Raw genomic sequence first — 22,596 nt, forward strand, 5'->3', positions numbered from 1 at the left:
GAGATAGGAGACAACGAGACAGTTTTAAACAATGCACTCCATAATCAATAAGATCATTATTGTGAAATTCATTGAATGATTGGCTGACAGACTGATTAACTTATTTGCTGACAGACTGATTGACTGGCTGTTTGTTGCCTGATAGACCAGGGGTTAGACCTTTGAGTCGTCCAGTTGCAGTCTTCCACATTAACAGGCCCTGGTGTCGGAGGGTCCGACCAGGTCCTGGAACATCCTGCTTCCGGAAGGTATGTCCGTTCTTCAGTTTGGCAGAGCTGCGGTTCTCCATCCTGTTTAGGACATCCTGTAACCTTTGACCCTGCTCGAACTCACTGACCCTCAGGTCCACTGCTGCAATCACCTCCTTGATCAGAACCAAAGCCCTGGAGAGGTCCCTGTGCTCCTCACTATCCTCTGATAGGGGGAGGTGGAAGGAAGTGGGGAGTCAAAGTGAGTTTGAGAGAGAGAGAGAGAGAGAAGAAATAATACATTTCAACCACAGTGAACGCTACACATCCAGTTAGCAATAATAAAGAAGTGACATTTGAAATACAGCCCATCGTTGTCCGTTAGATTTCATGTTATGTCTGGATGTAACTGTTAGATTCTCACTGATAGCTGATAAAACCACCTTGATTCCGCCATGATAAAACCACCATGATAACTGTCATGATAAAACCACCATGATAACCGGCATGATAAAACCACCATGATAAAACCACCATAATAACCGCCATGATAAAACCACCATAATAAAAACCACCATGATAAACAACTATGAAATAAAATTACCCCGATAACCGCCATTAGAAAAACCGCCATGATAAAACCTCCTTGATAACCACCATAAACCAAGGTTTATAAGGGGCAGACAGACTGACCTTGAGTATACTGTAGAATCCTCTCCAGCAGAACAGGGTACTTAGTGATCCTCTGGGTCACTAACAAGATGCATTCTGGGATCTCTCTTCTTCGTACCAAATAGTTATTACTTTGTTGCTTTAGAAACACACATTTAAAAAATCCATAATTAGCCACAAACGTCATACATAAAAATGCTCATTAAGATAACCTTCAAAATTATAGAAATCTTAAGACTTTAGTAATCCACTAGGCAGACAAGCTCAAACCTTGATGAAGGTCTGAAAGCGTTTGTTGTGCTGCTGTAGCTCTTTGAAGAAGGCGACGGCTTCAGTGTGATGGCTGCAGAACTCGCCATACAACTGCTTCATCCTCTCTGCATTTTCTTCTGAAAACTGCACCAGAAATTATGAGATCCAATGTCCTCAATTGCATAAACAGAACCACAACACCAGTCATATCCCTTGGCCACAAAAAATACAGCATCAATAAACAAGATTATCTGTATATATGCATGTTTCGTCATTAAGACTTGTCTGTATGGTCCTTCTGTTTCCACTGTCCTGACAACTCCGGCAAAGTTCAGGTTTTGTGTTTATCTTCCCCTGGTCATAAGTTCTCATCTCCCAATCAGCTCAGCTGTTACAAATCGTTACGACGAGGCACCTGTTGCACCAGGATATCTCCAACGCGTTCGATGACGTAGTTCCTGTCCCCGTGCGGACTCGCGCTGCAGTGGCGCCGTTCCCTCATGGCGCCGAAGAAGTCGCGGTGGAAGAGGAGGAGCTCGTCCAGACAGGGGAAGACACGACCCACGGCGTCCGCGTCCAGCTGAACCTCCTCCCTCATCCCTCGCCGGAACACCTCGGCCATGATGCACAGGGTGTGGAGGTGATGCATCTCGGTCTGCATCAGCTCTGACGGGACACACAACCATGGGAGTCGGATCCTGAGGCACTGACCCACAAGTCACCTGGCCTCACGGTCATTATTTGCTCAATTTGAGCCACTATCTCACTTAAACCTGTTAATCACGCTGACAGATACACATACAAGTTCAGCTACCTACATTTCCAAAGATGACCAAGGTGCCCTTAAGCAAACCCCATGCCACAATATGAATTGATCAGCTTTTATATGCTACGCTCCGTAACATTTCTCATCGCTCAGAAGTCCTTCCGAACAAATGGACTGTCTGGTGACCCGTGCAGGCGGAGGGGGGTGGGCTCTGATGGGCTCCCTCACCGTAGATAACATCCTGCCTCTTCACCAGCCGTTTCTCCTGCTTCTTGGAGAACTTGTGTTCCACCGTCAGACTCCAGGACTCAGCCTCGTAGTCCAGAGCGTCGGCAGCCAAGTCGATATGGAGCCCGGCGTCCACACAGTCTGTTTGGGTGTTGGAAGGACAGGGGGGGACAAACTGTTAGAAAGACAGAAACCTTTCATCATCATTCTTCTGTAGACAACGGTCAACCGTACATGTCCTGTCCATCCCGGGTCAACGTCCGTCCCTGTGGGTGCCTACCTTCTCCGAGGGAGGAGTCGGTGGAGGTGGAGGACTCCGTGACCTGCAGGATCTCCTCGGATTGGCCAGGGCCCCACCTGCTCTCAGAATCCACCTCGGGACTCTCGTTTAGTCTGCCGGAATAGTGACAATGGAAATGGGATCATCCCAAAAAAAGGCCAGGGTTATCCCAAAAAAAGCCAGGGTTATCCCCATGACAGTCTTAATGTACAGAGAGAGTGAGGTAGAGGAGAGATAAAGACAGAGTGGGAGACAGAGGAGAAGATGGAGGCAGGGAGTTTCTGACCACTTGTCTTAAAGAAAACGCAACCTTAACAACAACATGGTGAAGACAATCAATATTAATCTATTTATTTATCCTTATGTCAATAATTGTCATAACTACTTACACATTTTTCTAGCCCTGCGTATGGCTTATAACTGAGCAAAACGTGAGTAATATTAACTTTTTTTAAATGTTAGTTTTAGCTTTTGCTATATATTATAACTCCAGTACTTTCTACCTGCTTTCACAATGTAGACAATGTTTCACATGTTTTATACATTTAGAACTATTTTGTGATTAGAGAGAGAGACAGAGAGACAGAGAGATGCTGAGCTGACTTGTCAGTGGCGGAGGGGACACTCCTGGAGAGTGGGCTGGGGAGGGAGGGCGTCTCTCTCCTGTCCCTCTGGTTCATCATAGGTAGTGAGGCTGAGGTGGACATCAGACAGGAAGAGGGACTGTCTCGCACTGTGAAGTCTGGAGAGGAACGGTTCTTTTTTCAACATTCCTTCCTCTGTTTGCCTCACAGGATGACCAAAATATATGTGACATCAACGACCCTTGAACCCCGTAATGTGCAACACTCACTCTGCGGGAGGGATGCCGTTCGGTTCTTAACCATGGTAACCGCATACTTATCCTGGAGTTTCTGTCATTTTAAAGAAAGATTAACAAAAGACACGCCAGTGGGACATTAGAGACCTTAAAAACACAACATTCCACTGTGAGCCAGTTCTCAGCATAGAGACAAGTTATTGGTAGATGTGTCACAGCACTACCTTAACCATTAACACTCCCTTAGGTTTTAATATGTGGCTGGGGATCAGGGCTAAGGTGTGCAGGACAGCTCATACCAGCTCTCACTCCACTAACACTCATTCTGTAAACTGTAAACACACAAACACACACACGCACACGCACGAGACAGGCAGGCACTGAGGCTGGAAGTCACCTTTAGACATGGGGGAGCCGAGTCCTTACAACCCTTGTGGACCATGACCGTACAACCTGAGGGAGGATGGAAAAGCACGTTCCATCAGCAGGAAGAAGCACTGACCACACAGGGAATACATTGCTACAGCATACCGCATTACAAATGGACCAAAAGCAAAGGGAGCCTTTGGATAGATGGGTGTGCGTACGGCTCATTAAGCTGGAGACATACACCGCTACAGTTCAATTAGACTCTGTTTTACTTCTCCGTGGGTGTTGGCAGATCAGTGAGACACATCCTGTATGTACATGGCGTTGTTGGACACACACCGGCTGCTTGTTCTGGCTGATGAGAGACCACTGACGACGGCTGGTGACTTACCGGCACAGTGCAGAAGGTCCTTGGCTGTGGCCGGTTTGTCGCAGACCAGGCAGACGATGGGACCAGCGCAGGCGCCCGTGGTGAAACGATGTCCATTCTGCTGTTTGTCTTTTCCCTCCTTCTCCTTCTCCTTCCCCTTCCCCTTGAAGAACCAGGGCCGATACACAGGGCTAAACATCAGGCAGCACCCACTGTGACTCGGTCAAAACCCTTTCTGCCAAAATCCATCCCAGGGTAAACTCCTTCTACTACGGCAATGTAACAGCGTAGGCTGTTTACAGGCTCCACTCGGCCAGTCTTGCCTACGGTCAGTCAGGTTAGAACACAGTCCAGACACAATCGTAGGCTGACTCCATATGAGGCCATATGAGTGGGAACATCCCCCGCCTTGTTTTAGCCCATTGTAAAGTCCACTGTGGCGGAAATGTGTGTGTGTGTTTGTGTGTGTTTTTGTGTGCAAAGATTGTGGCGGGGGGGAGGGGGGGGTGGTAGAAGGGGGGGGGGGGGTTCCCCGCACACAAACATACGCTAATTCAATAACAAAGGGTTGATGATTAAAAGGAAAGAAACGACACAAGAATTTTAGTGACGTTCTGGGTCAAGGTTATTTCCCAAGATATTTCCTGCTTTTGGTGATCACGAGAGGCAGAGATCCTGAGGTAAATATTACAGCATAATGTCAAGGGTTTGGGTGAAAGAACTCATAACAACAACAGCCATCCTCAACATAACAGTACATTGTATTTAGAAAGATCTAAGGCTGTTAATACCGAGCTCTGGAATTTCATATTAATCCCATTAAAACATATTTGCTGTGACAGTTGACAGTGAATGATATCAGTATTTTCAGGTTTTGTCATGCTGTCTAGACATTTTGTTTCAGGGCGTAGTCTACATTCCGTCTGTGTTTATATCATCTTACAAGCCCTTATTGTGTCACCTTGTTCTTGTTGCGAGTGCTGGACATTCGGCTCTTGAGGAAGCTGAAGGTACGAATGACTTTGTATTTTTCTGACTCAACCTTTGACGGGATGTTGTATTTGTCCCACTCCTCTTCTTCAATTCTGTTTAACAGTGTCGACAAACAGAGTTAGAAAAGTCAAATCCAGAATAAAGTTTCAAGGTTTTATAAACACAGAAGCATCTTATGAGCTTTCTTTTCTGCGGTATAGTCATCTTTGTTGACCAACAGCAAAACAATAATGACTTTGCACTTCATCCCCTGTCACTGAAGAAACAAACATTTGGGAAATCAGTAAATAATTTGAAAGAACAATAACAACTAAAAATGTAGTAAGCACAGAATTGGGTTAGTAGGTCAACTGGCCAGTGACTGACATAACAATCTGGATACATTACACAGCCAGAGGACATGCAATATAAACCCTAACCATGGATGTAGAATGCAGAATCAAGATAAACAAATAGCACAGACCATAAGAATCCTCTTTTACTCCAGATTATAGGAAGTTAGGCAACTTCAGAGTAATAGAGTTCACTGTAAGATAACTGTGGGTTAAGGGTTACACAGCATTAGACTACAAGTGCTACTCTAACATGTTGCATTTGTTGACGACAACAACCTACAAGGGCAGTCTGCCAGGGTTATTGGTGCCATGCTAGTGGTGCTGAATGGTGAACACTAGACTTGCTATAGGGTTAGACATCAGGATGCACACAGTGGAGTTAAAATGGCCGACCTGAAGGGGTTAGAGCGGCAGGAGACGGGCTAATGAGCTGGCTGTCAGACCAGGGGTTACTGTGGGGTTACTGTGGGGTTACGGGTTAGGGGCTACCAGCCCAGAAGAGGGCCATGCCCACGTACTCTTTGAGGAACTCTGAGAGCGTGAGGTGCTGGAGGGACTCTGCCAGCTCAATGCTGCCCTCGTCGTCTGCAGACTGGGCGCGCTTACGGAACCTTACCTCCCTAGGGATACACACACACACACGCGCGCGCGCAGACACACACACAGCTCTGATATGTGTACAAAAACACTAACACATGGACACCAGCACGCGCACACGCATGCACGCACGTACACACACACACACCCACCCACGCACAGCTCTGACAGAAACACACAACGACGTCAGGTACAGGAACCATGCTCCAGGGGGCGCTACACATCTGCGACTAGAGTGTGTTCAAGAAAACCCCAACAGATGAATGGGGGAAAGGGACAAAAGCAGTTGGCATAGTTCCTGAAAGCATCTCATCACAATGAAGGACACGGTGAAAAGGGAGTAAAGAGGATGCATTTTCTTTGTCCGTCCTTTTTCTGTTTGAGCTATTCATCCCGAGGATATTCCACGATGAATCCTCCCTGCGTCACAAAGTCTCAGGGCTTTAGCCTAGCGCCATCTGAACGCAGGTCCTGTATTTCAAATATTTGCATTGGACGACATTTGCATTGACAAATAAACGCTGAGCACAATGGGGTTACAGTGCGGTCGATGACAACAACTCCATGCATACCGGCAACAGGTGTCGCAAAGCTTGTGTTTTATTTGGGTGAGTCCCTGAGACACAGGGTTAGTATATCCCAGTACGCCCTGGCTCACTAATGGTAAAGGCTGGAGTCAAACAACCAAAACAAGGACTTGATATAAAGACGAGGGGAGATGAAGAGCACTCAGTCGCCCAGCAACCAAGTAGTCAGTGAGAGCTCCTAGGTCGATTAATCAAGGGGGAGACTGTAAAACTGCCAAACACACTTTAGACACACTAGGACAGGAGATACACACCTTTTTTCTTGAGACTGCTCCGACAGACTGAACGCCCTCTGTTCTGTGGAGAACAAAACAGAGCATGAATCCTCTGTGTGATTTTACATAGCGTGAGTGAACTTATAGATGCACATTTGCGGATTTTTCCACCAGCTCCCCTCTGCCCCGGGCTTTTTTGAGGATGTTGCTGCAGAATGAAGAGGTAGCCAAGAATGGGAAGGACAGCCAAGCCAGCTAAAGCCCCCACCTGTGCCCTCAGCGGAATTATTATGTGTGTTACAGAATCACACACAAGCACACTTTAGACAGGTAGCCACAATGTTGCCATGCCTGGTTTTACAGCACAGAGAGCATTTCTAAGGTGAGCTAATACTTACTACCAGGGTGGAGTAGAGACAGAGATTTAGACAGAGAGAGGGCCTGAAGGAGAGATCGGCTTTGGCTCACACTGTGGAACACACCATCTACAGGGCAGAGTGGACACAGCACTCACAAAGCCACTCAGAGGAACACAAGTCACCAGAGCCACATGGGGGTCAAATGCATTTCCTGGATTCCCTGCCCTCTGAACTTCTCATCCAACGGGAGAATGACATTGTTGGACAGCTAAGTGGTTAGAAAACTGGGCAAGTAAGCAGAGGTGTTGGGTCTGAATCACTGAGCTGACAATGTGACACATCTGACACTGTGCCACTCAGCAAGGCACGTAACCTTGGGGTTTTATATGAGTAGTTCTCAGAGAAGAGATGTCGACAATGCCCAGGGAAGACCTATGGATCGTAACGTTGCAATATAATAACATCCTTTGGGTACATAAACAGCAGCGTAATGCATCGTCTTTGGTTTTGTAGCTAACCATTATTGCTGCTTTAAGTCAAGGAATGAGGGAAAATTCACAGAGATTTTACAGGAAAGATGTATGTCATACAACAGATGGAACAAGAGTATGCTGGAAGATCAACACTCTCAGGCGGATGAGTTAGTTATCTGTTAGTTACAGTAGATGACTATATAGTAGTTACATTTCTATGGTTAGTGACAGCACAGACAGCAGCCTTACCGCAATGCAGTAGAGTAGGACTACTGTTTACTGTAGCAGCCAAACTCCCACGACCAACTAAACAAGTGAGTCATTATGCATGGTCGGTTCATGACCTGTATACACAAACTGTCACACTAGAAGTGCTGAGGTGGGATCAACATTATTTAGACAGGTCCTTGATGAGCATTCTCTGCTCGCAGACATTTTGCGAACACAGGTCATGGTGAAACAGTACAGGACCAAACATAAGAGGAAGAACAAGGCAATGCAAATTATAGGACTGTCAATAACGTTGTTATCAGAGAGGGGGGAAAAAAACAAGAGATTTTTCTATTCCAATGGAGTGAATGAAGTTGGCAAGATGTCTGTCTTTTAAACTGAAAAGGTCTCCCGGGACACTAACCTGGGCTGAGGTCGGAGGGGCCGGGTGTGGCTGCGGTATCGCGGGAGAAGCGGGGGGGTAGCAGGCTGATCTTGGGGGAGGTGTAGGAATAGGAGCGGTGCCTGGTCCCCTGGTCACCCATTTCCTGGGACACAAACAATGAGTTCAATACAGTGGAAAGCAGCTCCACATCTTCAACTACAGTGTATATGCAGCTCCAGAAGAAATTAAGAGACCACTTTTTCTTTCCTTTCCAGAAAAGTCGAAAAGTAAGGTTTTGAGTGAGGAACAGAAGGGTTAAAATTAGGGGACCACTGCAAATTGAATGCTTCTGCTCCTCACTCCAAACTTTCCTTTTCAACTTTTTTGTAAAGGAAAGAAAAAGGTGCAGTGGTCTCTTAATTTTTTCCGGAGCTGTATGTATATATATATATAAATTACACAGTTATATATCTACCCTTTCTCAACAATATATATCCATTACACACTTCCAGTGAGTGTCATCAGTCACTGCTAGAAGACGTATATGAAAAGCTGGAACATGAGTTCAGCACCGATATCTGACACTGCCGCCGGCGTAGCAGTGTATTGGCCCAAATCCACTGAGGGTGGAGGAGAATGTTTCTGCACGGTACCTTTTGGTGTTTTGGGTCCGTGGAGGCGGAGTGTGAGCGTGTGCAGGCGAGGTCTGGGGAGACGCTGTCCACTCTAATGCAAGTGTCAGAGCTCAGGGGGGAGATGAGAGAGAGCGGAGACTTCACCAAAATCACGTCCTCCTCTTCTTCACTTTCCATCACTAGAGCTACCAGACTGGGGCTGTCATGGACCATGTCCACACAGAGAAAACCTTCCATTAGAAGAACATGCTAACTATGTACTGTTGGTAACAGGTTAGAGCTAACAGTACAGTAGATATTCGGTTTATTATCACTGTCCAGTTGCACACAACTGTGACACAGCACTTTTTGCTTCATTCAGTCAACAATACAGATAAGATATCTCAACACTCTGAAACTAGCATTAAAATCAGGAGTGTGTGTAAATGTACTCAGCGAAAAAAAAGGTAATTACGATTATCTTCTCTTCGCCTACAAAAATAAACCAAATGGAATGGGTAACAGGCAGTTGGATGGACGGAGCTGGATACCTGAGGTCCTGGGAATCTAGTGGTGGACTCCCTCTCTTATTGGCGTGGAACGAGTGGGAGAGGCTGGTAAGTCGGACGAGGGCTTGGTCCGCGGGGGAGAGCAATGGGGAGACAGAGGGGGAGACGGAGGGGGAGGTAGAGGGAGACGCAGAGTGAGAAACAGAGGGGGATACAGAGGGAGAGACAGAGGGGGACTTTGGTTCCACTAGTCCAAAGGGAGGTACGAGAGGAGGGGTGTTGGAGGCCTGGAGGAGGATGGTCTCCGTGTCCCACACTCTCCTGTCAGTCACAGAGCTGTCCGTCGTTACCCCGGCAACCCCAACCTCAGCCTTAAAGTCGTCCACATAAGAGAGAAAAAAGGACAGTGATTGAGAGAGCGAGAGAGAAAACAAGAAGAGAAGAAATAATTCAGTAAAGTATCTGGTCATGCAGCGCTGTCAGTTACCATACTGTTATGGTACATTTGCTGTACCTCTGTGTAGAGACTCCTGCCATTGATCATGGAGGCTAATTTGTCTGCAGTGGCAGAGTGAGAGAACTGGCTCTGTGTTCCTCTTGCAAAATCTGTCTGGTGATTCTCTGGCGAAAACAACATAAGAGACAGAGAATAAGTACAGCCAAGAGCGTGGTGGGGAAATCATCATTCAAACATGGGGCTGAATACACACAGCCACAAAGATACCCAGTGAAGTCCTTCATAAACAAAGAGTTATATTTAAGAAAACAACATTGGTAAAAAACTAAAAAACAAAGATGTTCATTTAAACTAAAACAAGCTAGCAGGAAATGATTGTTTTAGCATAGATTCATGACTGTTCCTCCTAGCACGGTCTTTAGAAACAATATTTCACTTAAACCAATAGTAGTTGAGAAGAGACTAGCATAGTGCAGTGTTACGACTACGGAATGCTAGAAAGCATAACTTTCCTTTGACATGGTAGCGGTAGAATAATAACGGAAAATAGTCCTTCCTATTTCCCATTTATCAGCTGGTTGGTTGGGCTCTGATCGGTCTGTGTCAGAGAGCCAACATTTTGACTAGTCTATGACTGGTTAAATGCCAGCAGTCAGGAGTATAAAGGAATATGAACAGAGAGAGAGTCGAAGAGAGTGAGAAAAAGAAAGAAAGAATACATTTCAGTAAGGATAGGTAATTCTTAATGCGCTAGAACCATCCACTTAAGGATCTTTCTTTCTCAGCCATCCATTTTCAGTGTTTGAGAGCTGCAAAATCGACCGTTACCATTTCTCTGGCAGTTGGACAGTCTGCTGCCAGCACAATCACAGTTTCACATTCTACTGTGTATTCCCAACCCCACTTTTAACTTTGGCACATATTATTTTCACTATAAGCTAATATGTAATTTTCAGTCACAGAGTGAGTATTCCATTGGGCCTATGGACGTGGGCGTAGTAGAAAATGCCGCTGGGTATATAAAATCTGGTCCCCCAAGAAATAATACCATATTGAGATTCCAGACCTGCTACTGGGTATTCCCAAACCTACATTTAGTTCAGCACATAGAATATATTTTTTTACTTGAATCTAATATTTAATTTATATGCATAGTTTATTTCATTGAGGCCTATGGAGTAGAAAGCACTGTTGCAACATCATTCCCCAAAAAGTAATGACACAATATAGTTGTTTTACTACAGTTCAATATTGTGAACATACCAGAAATAATAGTTTGTTTTAAGTTTGTTTCTATACAGCTTAAAACATATGAGCATTTTGAGACACACCTGCAACAGCATCTACTATAATGTGTATTTGAACAGTATTTAAAAATACAGTAAAAAAGCTGCTATGATACATTCAGCATCATATAATGAAACAGTCCAGCACTCCAAACAGTACACATGGTTGGTTCGTAGCCCAGACCAAACACACCCAAATAAATTCGTTTTGGTCCTGATTATTTGACAAACTGAAGTAGGAGTGCTTACTCTTGGGTGTACTTATGGTCAAGGTGAGAATTACTGATTTTGTGTTAGTCATTTACAACATTACCAATGTCTACACTGTATTTCTGATCAGCTTGAAGTTCTTTTAATGGACAAAAAAGTAGCTTTTCTTTCAGAAACAACGTCTGTCAGTTTGCATTGACTAGCAATCTTACACACTGGCAGTACTGTCCGTCCCATCCTAAACCACCCTGGCCTAGCAAACACTAGTCCATTCCCATTCGGTAAGTGAAGAGGAGGAGTAAACAAGTAGTGTTATTGTTTAAATGTAGTCTTATTATTGTTAGAGGCAGGATTCTACACAGTGTCTGTGAAATGAATTACTGATGGCAAATCCAAGTACTGTATGTACAAATCAGAAAGTTATACATTTCTTCTAAATAAAATGTAATCGAAATACCTGAGAATATGTACATATGAGTGCATTTAACATTTCTATTTCCACTGCACTCCAGTTGAAATTCAAACTGTTTGCCACATTAAGCCTTTTTGCTATCCTAGACCCATCATGATGTGCCATTGCATTGTCAGCTGAAGTCATGTCTAACTATGAGCCCTTATTGTCGGAAGGATAATATAAACACACTTCTGTTGTCAGAGATAACGCACCAGAAAAGTCAGCATTCTCCAGCCAGGGTTTGATGTGTGTGTGTTAGTTCACAACGCCAGAGCTAATATCAGGGAAATCCTGTGCATCACAGAGGCATTTCCTCAATGTGCTGCTAGTGTTAGCATCATTTCCCTCTGGTCCACTGAAATAAAGACAAAGGCTAGGAACTAACCAAAGCTATACCACATGTGCATTTTTCTACGGGCACAAATAAAGCATAGTGTCAAGAACTAGCATGTCGGTGGGCCGAGCCAACCAAAAGCTAGCTATACATATTTCAGCTAGAGAATTCATATATATTTGCCCTTGTAGTCTTCTAAATAATGGAATATCTAGAAGCTTTTAGAAAGTGTGAATTCTACCCAGCTTGGTGCACGCCGAAATAAGTGCATTGACAGTAAAAGACAACATTAGCAAAAATATCACCACAGAACATTTTCTATGGCACTGAAAGAACATCTAAACAGATGGTTCAGATTTATAGATCCAGTGAGACATGTCTCCTTTCATCTGTGATAACCCTGTAAAGTTAGCAGGAGCATTTCATGGTTCCTACAAACTCACACCCGCCATTAAAGGATCTCCCCTTTTAAACACCTCGTTGAGGTGAGTAACATTACTAGTTCCCGTCAGTTTAATGTGAGTTGAAGTCAAAGTATGTTTGGAACATACTGGGAACGAGCTTATTGGGAAATCATTGGTTTAGATTTTCCTGGAGAGTTTGGTGCATCTTTTCTGGTCTAGTTCAACCTCCCGTGACACTAGCAAATAATGAGCCACTCACTGGTGGGTCCCCAAGGCAAGCATATTGTTTGACCTACTGTTTTCCAAAATGCAAGTAGTGGGAGATGGAAGTGGAAAATACTGTTCTAATGGCAGCAGTTTCATATAACAGAGATACCACTTATGGGTTGACAATACTGACCACTAAACGCAGATGTTTTGCTGATATCAGAGAAAACCAGGCAAGCTTCTTGATGGTCAGCATATAAAAGAAAAGACGGCAGGTGCCAGTTTTGTACGCATTCTTGCAACTGAATAAAATCCAGTCAAGCTCCTGTGCTGATTCATCCTACAATATGTCTATTAGCATATTATTTTGCAACTAGGCATTTTTTATCCCATATATTTATGGCATATATTTTATCCCATATATTATTTTTAATTAATCACAACTTTTTAAGAGAAGACAAGATGAAGTGTTTATAAAATAATTCCCTGAACATTTGGGCAGACTTGGCTAGGCTGTCATGAAGGTCAAAGAGGTTTCAACAAAAAGCGTGCGCTTTATATAACGTGCAACAGGTACTGGCTTTTCCTTCTGCTTTCCCTGACCATTTAATCTGACCAAGCAGCCTTTGTTGACGGAATCAAGTAATAATCAAGCATTAAGGCAGATACAATCGTTTTTCAAATGTCCTGCCCACGAGGAACCCAATCTGGCTCCTCCCAAAACAACACAGCACCGCAAACATCAGACACAAACACAACTTTAAGAAGATATCCACTCTTTACCCACACACACACACACACACACCAACAAACTAAGACAAACCAGACAGAAGCATATGCACACGCACAGTCCAGAACTGGAAAACACGGATGCGGAGATATGACATTTGATAACTAGGTAGCATTACAGTACGTGAACTCAAGAGATTCCATTACAATATTTTTTAACAAATTGCTACTGAATTCACTGCAGATGACGAGGCCCTGTAAAGCATTCCTAACAACAACAACAACAGATAATTTAAGGAACCAGTAAATCCAAATCAGTAGCTGTTTTGGAAGAGGAAAACATTTATTTGGGTTTGAATTTATGTATCATAAACACTCTCCATAAGGTGTCTAGTCTATGTTTGTCTACAGTTAGAAACACCAGAATGATAGATACCATCCTTTTCCTGTTTTCTCTTTTTTACCTGAACTGGAGGCCCTTCTCTGAATACGTATTTTAGGAAAAGGGGGGTACCGAGTAATAACAGGGGGATGTTTGGCCAGTCCTGTTGTGTTCCTATGGTCCCAGTGAAGCAGCAGAAGAGGAAAAGGTCAGCCAAGGCCAGAGAACCAAACTAACGATGACAGGAAATGCCACTATTCCACAACCTTGACTGCTTGTGTTGTGTGCGCTCTTATAAAATGCAGAGCAGAATTGGCAGACACACAGACACAGACACACAGAAAGACAAAGAAGATGCACACACAGACACACACACTATCTCTCCCATCCCTGGTGAGTAGCAGGCAACAGAGTGGGGGACCTGGAAGCAGTTATACGGCTGACTCTCAACAGCACCAGACTCTCAACAGCACCAGACTCTCAACAACACCAGACTCTCAACAACACCAGACTCTCAACAGCACCAGACTCTCAACAACACCAGACTCTCAACAACACAAGACTCTCAACAACACCAGACTCTCAACAACACCAGACTCTCAGCAACACCAGACTCTCAGCAGCACCAGGCTCTCAACGGCACCAGACTCCAGTCTCTTGAGTTTACAACAAACTCTCCATTCTCACTGCCATCTCCCCCTACAACGCACAGGAAATTAGCATTCCCCATTGCCACAACAACCCCCTCAAACTCTGGAGCAGACTTTTTACTGGCACAGTGTCTGATGTGTGCGCGCCACTCTGTGTCTGTGTTTTGTCAGAGGGGAGCACGAGGCTCCAGCCTGGGGAAGGACCATCTTAAATGTCAGCATTCGTAGGGCCTATGACATTTGAGCTTGTTAACATTCCACTTCAATTACAGAGGTCCACTGTCTGTCCAACCAAGGGGTTTGGGGGAGGGGGTGAGTGAGAAGACATGTTTAGAGAGAGTGTAGGACACAATGGGCTGAAGGCGGGGGACGGAAGGTGGGAGATAGGGGGAGAGAGGCAGTGTGCCATCCCAACAATGCGGAACAGGGGGGGGGGGGGGTCTGGACCCATTCCTCCCTTTGTCCGGGTGACAGGGCAGATTCCTGGGCTAGTTAACAGAGAGAGGCTGAGTCATTGTGGTGCGGACCATCCCCTGGGCTAGTTAACAGAAGTGCGTTCAGCCCGACAGGACTGACTGTTCGTATGCGACACGTCTGCTTGTGCTTGAACTGTATTCTCTACTGACAAAAACAAAGATCTGAGAGCATCACGATCTGCTATCACCTCCCGCAGTGAGCCTGGAGACACGCCAGGCTGCCCAGGGTATAATGTTGCCTTGACACTGGAGAGAGCATCAAGCTGAGTTGGCTGTCGTCTGCTTTCTGCTTCAAATACTTGACTCAGAGCAATATAAACCAAAATACACTCACCTAAAGGATTATTAGGAACACCATACTAATACTGTGTTTGACCCCCTTTTGCCTTCAGAACTGCCTTAATTCTACGTGGCATTGATTCAACAAGGTGCTGAAAGCATTCTTTAGAAATGTTGGCCCATATTGATAGGATAGCATCTTGCAGTTGATGGAGATTTGTGGGATGCACATACAGGGCACGAAACTCCCGTTCCACCATATACCAAAGATGCTCTATTGGGTTGAGATCTGGTGACTGTGGGAGTTCACTGTACCATTTCTGTACAGTGAACTCATTGTCATGTTCAAGAAACCAATTTGAAATGATTCAAGCTTTGTGACATGGTGCATTATCCTGCTGGAAGTAGCCATCAGAGGATGGGTACATGGTGGTCATAAAGGGATGGACATGGTCAGAAACAATGCTCAGGATGGCCGTGGCATTTAAACGATTTGCCCAATTGGCACTAAGGGGCCTAAAGTGTGCCAAGAAAACATCCCCACACACCATTACACCACCACCACCAGCCTGCACAGTGGTAAAAATGATGGATCCATGTTCTCATTCTGTTTACGCCAAATTCTGACTCTACCATCTGAATGTCTCAACAGATATCGAGACTCATCAGACCAGGCAACATTCTTCCAGTCTTCAACTGTCCAATTTTGGTGAGCTTGTGCAAATTGGAGCCTCTTTTTCCTATTTGTAGTGGAGATGAGTGGTACCCGGTGGGGTCTTCTGCTGTTGTAGCCCATCCGCCTCAAGGTTGTGCGTGTTGTGGCTTCACAATTGCTTTGCTGCATACCTCGGTTGTAATGAGTGGTTATTTCAGTCAAAGTTGCTCTTCTATCAGCTTGAATCAGTCGGCCCATTCTCCTCTGACCTCTAGCATCCACAAGGCATTTTCGCCCACAGGACTGCCGCATACTGGATGTTTTTCCCTTTCCACACCATTCTTTGTAAACCCTAGAAATGGTTGTGCGTGAAAATCCCAGTAACTGAGCAGATTGTGAAATACTCAGACCGGCCCGTCTGGCACCAACAACCATGCCACGCTCAAAATTGCTTAAATCACCTTTCTTTCCCATTCTGACATTCAGTTTAGAGTTCAGGAGATTGTCTTGACCAGGACCACACCCCTAAATCCATTGAAGCAACTGCCATGTGATTGGTTGATTAGATAATTGCATTAATGAGAAATTTAACAGGTGTTCCTAATAATCCTTTAAGTGAGTGTAAACCAGTAGTAGTGACAAATAGAGATTAGTTTGATGTTTGCAACATATGCTTCAGTTGTTGTACAACACAGTTTCCCAAAAAGTAGGGACGCTCTGTAAAATGCAAATAAAAACAGAATGCAATGATGTGCAAAACATTCATTCCTATATTTATTTAAACAAAATCAAATGTTGGAAAAATACATGCCCGTTTTGAATTTGATGCCAGCAACATGTTTCAGAAAAGGTGGGACAGGGGCATGTTTAGCACTGGGTTGCATGACCTCTTCTTTTAAAAATACTTTGTACTCAGCGTTTGGGAACTGAAGAGACCAAATGCTGTAGATTTGAAAGTGTTTTCCCATTCTTGCTTTTCAGCTGCTCAACAAGAGTGTCGTATTTTTTCTTTCATAATGGGCCAAATGTTTTCAATGGGTGACAGGTCTGGAGGCCAGTTTAGCACCCGGACTCTTTCACTACGGAGCCTTGCAGTTGTAATACAAGCAAAATGTGGTTTGGCATTGTCTTGCTGAAATAAGCAGGGCCTTCCCCAAAAAAGATGTCATCTGGATGGCAGCATATGTTGCTCCAAAACCTATATATTGTTCAGCATTAATAGTGCCTTCACAGATGTGCACAGATCATGCATTGTGCACTAATGCACCCCCATACCATCATGGATGCTGGCTTTTGAACTGTGTAGCCCCTACTCCAACTTTGTGGTAACTGGCATCAAATTCCGGGTGGGCATATACTTTTCAAGAAACAATAACATTTATCAGTTTAAACATTTTATATGTTGTCTTTGTACTATTTTCTAATAAATATAGAGTTTAAATGATTTGCACATCTTTGCGTTGTGTTTTTATTTCCATTTTACTCTTTTTTGGAAACAGGGTTGTTCATGCACAATGATTAAATAGCCAAAATATGAATGTTTTTTTAACTATGCAACTTTTAGAAACACTTTTTAGTGTGGCTCAGTTGATAGAGCATGATGCATACCACACCAGGGTGGAAGATTTTATTCCCACGGAGTAACAGGATGAAAAATGTATGCACACACTACTCATTTATTAAGTTTGGGCTGGTATGTATGCATACCTGATGAGTCAAATGTATTTCAGAAGAACTGACGAGCAATTTGGCATCCACATGAGATCACTCCTATTAAAGTGTTGTGATTATGAAAGCCATTTACACAGTGGCAGTGCAAACACTGATGCTGATCCAGAGAGCATGCTGCGCCCCGATGAGTAACAGTATTCCGAGAGAGAAGAGAGAAAAGGAAAGACACAAAGAGATAAAAGAAGAGGAAGAAACAAACAGACCTAAACAGATTAATAGAGCTTACCTTTCATTAATGCTGGAAGTTCCTCATCATCATCATCCAAGGAGAGAACAAGCTGCTCTTCAAAAACCTATTTGACAAAACATAAATGAGAGTCACAGACCAGGCACCCGAGCACACACACACAAACAAACATACACACAATGACAATGAGGGGAAGGGATGAACGTATGTAGGAAGTCCATTACCAGAGCAGTGCTCAGAATCTCCACAAAATGAACATTAAAGACATCCTAACTAGTTGCTTTGCCTTGGTATCAAACAGGCCTGCATTCTGGGGCCACAAGTCAGCATGGGATCAGACTCCCAAATACCCAACTACTACAAGTCTGCACCAATACCCACTCAGTTATGGTTATTATTTTGTCCTGTGGGGTAGATATGTGGATCTAGCTGTTTTTCCTCATAATCCTGGAGTATTGGACGTTTACCGTTACAACAACTAACCCACTTATACCCAACCTTTAAATAAGTAACAACAGACTTTTAAATAAATAATATTCATTCCCAAAGATTTTTGGATGCTCCACCAACCCAAGGATGTCAGAGCATATAAATCTGTTACCCCTCGAACCGAGGCTCTTGTCATAAACCTGCAATGCAATACAGTCACACCACTAGAAACAAAACAAATACACAACGAGAAACTAGCTCCACGACATACAGATAATACAAGAGCCCTGACTCAAGCCTCTAGAAAATTGGAACGGAAATGTCACCCCACCAAGTCGTAGTCAAGAAGTATTTAGATTAGTGTTATCGAGAAGCGCTCAGTAAAGTGCATTATAGAGAAGCACTCAGGTGATGCTGGCCTGCACTTCAGCAGTGATGAATTCATGAACTTGATCGTTTCAAAACACTCAACCCTAAATAAGCATACTTTTAAACTGTTTAATCATGTACCACCACTTGACATGTTAAATAAAATAGTAATGACTCAAGTATATTAACCAAATGGACCCCAATCCAACGAAACTACTTTAGGGGCTATTTTAATTGCTTGGCCTATGTTAAACATAATCAATTGCTTCCTATACTCTGGATCCATCAACCAATCAATCAAATGTATTTATAAAGCCCTTTTTACATCAGCAGTAGTCACAAAGTGCTTTTACAAAACATCCAGCCTTAAACCCCAAGGAGCAAACAACAGTAGTGTTGAATTTCAGTAGCTAGGAAAAACTCCCTAAAGAGGCTGAAATTTAGGAAGAAACCCAGAGAGGAACCAGGCTCAGAGGAGTGATCAGTCCTCTTCTGGCTGTGCCGGGTGAACAAAAAAAATTGCTTCCTATACTCAGGATGTACCAAACCTTCTAAAGTGGCAATAATAAAGCCTAAACTCAATTGAGGTAAATTAAAGAATTATAGTCCAATTATGAACCTCCCGTTCCTCTCAGAAATTCTGAAAAATCTATTTCCCAGCAACTCACTGCCCAAAGACAAACAATACTTACAAAATGCTCCAAGACAGTTTTAGACCCCATAATACTACAGAGACTACACTCATGAAGGTGGTAAACAACCTTTTAATGTCATCAGACGAATGTTCTGCGTTGAGGTTCTGTTTTGTTCCGTTTTTTTGTTGCTGTTGTCCTTGAAGGTAGCCTGTTCTGATTGGGTTTCGTCCTTTGTTCATGAATGTAGTTTGTCTTTCTTTAGTCAGCCATTTTGTTGTTTTCTCGCCTGCCCTAGGTTATTTTCATTAAAGCCATCGTTGTTTCGTTACCTCTTTGCCCAGCATCCTGCTTACCCAAAACATGACATCTGCATCTTGACCTTACAGCTGCCTTCCCTGATCATCCCTTCTTTAAGAGAGATTAGAGAGATTAGGATCTAATTACGATCTAAAGCAGACACGTTCTTGTCTGCTTTAGATCCTATCTATCAGAAAGATATCAGTTCATAAGTGTGGATGGTCTGTCCTCTGACAACTGTAAATGTGTTCTTTGGTGTAAGGCTGGGTTTTCTGGGACAACTTTTGTTTTCCCTATATTCGTGCCTCTGGGTGACGTCATCCGGAAACACAATGTAATTTAATTCAGACGGCACACATTTGTACATTTCAATGAAATACAGAGAAACCCCCAAATTGCCTACCCAGGAAGCCGGGGTTTCAGACATAAGAAAACTGATAGAACATGTTTTACTTTTAAACTCAGAAAGAAATGAAATGCCCATTTTAGGTACCAAAAAAAACTAACATTTGCGGTCAGATCTCAAAATGAACTTTGACATTGGTGCTACCCTGGACCCTGATCTCTCTTTTGATCAATTTGCTAAATATATTTCAAGTGCCGCTTTCCTCCATCTTCAGAACATTTGTGTTAAACATTTTGTCAAAAATAATGATGCAGAAAAGCTAACCAACACTTTTGTTACTGCAATTACCTTTTCTCTGTTTACTCTGATAAGACACTTAATAAACTTAAATTAGTGCTGAATAGCTGATAGAATCTTAACTAGAATGAAAACATTTGATCACATTACTCCAAAACAGGCCCCTCTACACTGGCTGCCTATAAAGACAAGGACTGATTTTAACATTGCTTCCAATTATCTCTCTGAATTGGTTCTGCCGTATATATATGCACCAACGCTATGGTCACAAAACACAGGTCTCCTTACTGTACCTAGAATTTCTAAACAGCTGGAGGCATGGCTTGCCCCCACAGAGCTCCATTATTGTGGAATGACGTGAAGATTAATATGAGAAATGCAGACGCAGTCTCAGACTGATCTCTTCACTAGGGTCTATGACTGACTGTAGTCTGGCCCAGGGGTGTGAAGGTGAACGGCAATGCACTGGATTAACAAAACCACCCTAGCGGTCTTTGCCTGGCTGGCTCCCTTCTCTCCACAGGGCTCCCTTCTCTCCACAGGGCTCTCCTCTCTCTGCTGGGGTGTCCTTTCTCCAGTAATATTTGGGGGCTGAGTAACTGGTCACTCGTGTTACCCCATGTCATCCTTAATGCCCGTGCGATGGAAGTGAACCTCGTGGCTGTACTCTGTCCTGTCTCAGGGCGTTTTGTGGTTGGTTGGTGTCCCTTTGGTCTGGTGCTTGACAGTGTGGGGAGTTATTTCCTACCTCATTGGCTCTGTCTGGTTATCTTTGGACGGGTCCACCGTGTCTCCAAACCCTGTCTCAGTCCCTAGTTTTGCGCTGTAATAGCTAAGTGCCAGAGGACCAGGGTCAGTTTGTTCTGTCTCAGTCCCAACTGTTTACCTTGGATTAGTTTATGTGACAGGGAACTAGGATCAGTCTGAATTATAAGCAGAGGTATCCTTTTGGATCCAAAGAAAAAAATCTGAAAGATCGAGCTTGTGCCAGATTATTCCTGCTGTCACTGCCCACAGCCCACCTGGTTGTCCCTGTCCTTGTCTACTTGGTCGTCCCTGTCCCTGTCCTTGTCCACCTCATCGTACCTAACCTTGTCCACCTGGCCGTCCCTGACCTTGTCCACCTGGCCGTCCCTGACCTTGTCCACCTGATCGTACCTAACCTTGTCCACCTGGCCGTCCCTGACCTTGTCCACCTGGCCGTCCCTGTCCATGTCCACCTGATCGTCCCTAACCTTGTCCACCTGATCGTACCTAACCTTGTCCACCTGGCCGTCCCTGACCTTGTCCACCTGGCCGTCCCTGTCCATGTCCACCTGATCGTCCCTAACCTTGTCCACCTGATCGTACCTAACCTTGTCCACCTGGCCGTCCCTGACCTTGTCCACCTGGCGGTCCCTGTCCATGTCCACCTGATCGTACCTAACCTTGTCCACCTGATCGTACCTAACCTTGTCCACCTGGCCGTCCCTGACCTTGTCCACATGATCGTCCCACTCATTGTCTACCTGGTCGTCCCTGTCCTTGTCTACCTGGTCGTCCCTGTCATTGTCTACCTGGTCGTCCCTGTCCTTGTCTACCTGGTCGTCCCTGTCATTGTCTACCTGGTCGTCCCTGTCCTTGTCCACCTGGCCGTCCCTGACCTTGTCCACCTGATCGTCCCACTCTTTGTCCACCTGGTCGTCCCTGTCCTTGTCTACCTGGTCATCCCTGTCCCTGTCCTTGTCCACCTGATCGTACCTAACCTTGTCCACCTGGCGGTCCCTGACCTTGTCCACCTGGCCGTCCCTGTCCATGTCCACCTGATCGTCCCACTCATTGTCTACCTGGTCGTCCCTGTCCTTGTCTACCTGGTCGTCCCTGTCATTGTCTACCTGGTCGTCCCTGTCCTTGTCCACCTGGCCGTCCCTGACCTTGTCCACCTGATCGTCCCACTCTTTGTCCACCTGGTCGTCCCTGTCCTTGTCTACCTGGTCATCCCTGTCCCTGTCCTTGTCCACCTGATCGTACCTAACCTTGTCCACCTGATCGTACCTAACCTTGTCCACCTGGCCGTCCCTGACCTTGTCCACCTGGCCGTCCCTGACCTTGTCCACCTGATCGTCCCACTCTTTGTCCACCTGGTCGTCCCTGTCCTTGTCTACCTGGTCATCCCTGTCCCTTTCCTTGTCCACCTGATTGTACCTAACCTTGTCCACCTTGCCGTCCCTGTCCATGTCCACCTGGTCATCCCACTCCTTGTCCACCATGTCGTCCCACTCCTTGTCCACCTTGTTTATCTCTGTCCTTGTCCACCTGGTCATACCTGTCCTTGTCCACTTGGTCATACCTCACCTTGTCCACCTGTGCATCACTGTCCTTGTCCACCTGGTCATCCCTGTCCTTGTCCACCTGGTTGTGCAGCTAATTTTGATTCTGCCTAAAGACTCTAGACACATCCCATCTGGATTCATTGACTCAATGGTCATCCGAAGGATGCAAAAACATTAATGTGGACCAAAAAGGTAATGTACTCTTATAACGTACCCCGAACAACATTAATGTTGTGGCGTATTTGCAA

The 22,596-nt window shown here is 44.7% G+C and overlaps 1 protein-coding gene across 5 annotated transcripts in view; it reads right to left on the reverse strand.

Moving 5' to 3' along the window:
* The window catches only part of arhgef28a (Rho guanine nucleotide exchange factor (GEF) 28a), a 58,427-nt gene that overhangs the window by 12,140 nt on the left and 23,691 nt on the right, over nucleotides 1–22,596 (reverse strand). For 2 of the 5 annotated variants that reach the window (XM_010899271.5, XM_010899270.5), the window contains exons 9-27: nucleotides 17,703–17,769; nucleotides 9,737–9,843; nucleotides 9,265–9,593; nucleotides 8,753–8,933; nucleotides 8,139–8,262; nucleotides 7,071–7,157; nucleotides 6,712–6,754; nucleotides 5,792–5,893; nucleotides 4,907–5,030; nucleotides 3,967–4,108; nucleotides 3,604–3,659; nucleotides 3,240–3,300; nucleotides 2,990–3,128; nucleotides 2,387–2,499; nucleotides 2,107–2,247; nucleotides 1,528–1,778; nucleotides 1,131–1,256; nucleotides 882–999; nucleotides 160–414 (exon numbers count right to left, since the gene is read on the reverse strand). In XM_010899271.5, the coding sequence (XP_010897573.2) occupies nucleotides 160–414; nucleotides 882–999; nucleotides 1,131–1,256; nucleotides 1,528–1,778; nucleotides 2,107–2,247; nucleotides 2,387–2,499; nucleotides 2,990–3,128; nucleotides 3,240–3,300; nucleotides 3,604–3,659; nucleotides 3,967–4,108; nucleotides 4,907–5,030; nucleotides 5,792–5,893; nucleotides 6,712–6,754; nucleotides 7,071–7,157; nucleotides 8,139–8,262; nucleotides 8,753–8,933; nucleotides 9,265–9,593; nucleotides 9,737–9,843; nucleotides 17,703–17,769 (2,566 nt within the window). The remainder of the gene's footprint in view (nucleotides 1–159; nucleotides 415–881; nucleotides 1,000–1,130; nucleotides 1,257–1,527; nucleotides 1,779–2,106; nucleotides 2,248–2,386; nucleotides 2,500–2,989; nucleotides 3,129–3,239; nucleotides 3,301–3,603; nucleotides 3,660–3,966; nucleotides 4,109–4,906; nucleotides 5,031–5,791; nucleotides 5,894–6,711; nucleotides 6,755–7,070; nucleotides 7,158–8,138; nucleotides 8,263–8,752; nucleotides 8,934–9,264; nucleotides 9,594–9,736; nucleotides 9,844–17,702; nucleotides 17,770–22,596) is intronic. The other 3 variants (XM_010899272.5, XM_010899273.5, XM_010899274.5) reach the window with 3 other exon arrangements.

Source organism: Esox lucius, chromosome 14 (genome assembly GCF_011004845.1).
Source record: "Esox lucius isolate fEsoLuc1 chromosome 14, fEsoLuc1.pri, whole genome shotgun sequence".
Lineage (NCBI taxonomy): Eukaryota > Metazoa > Chordata > Actinopteri > Esociformes > Esocidae > Esox > Esox lucius.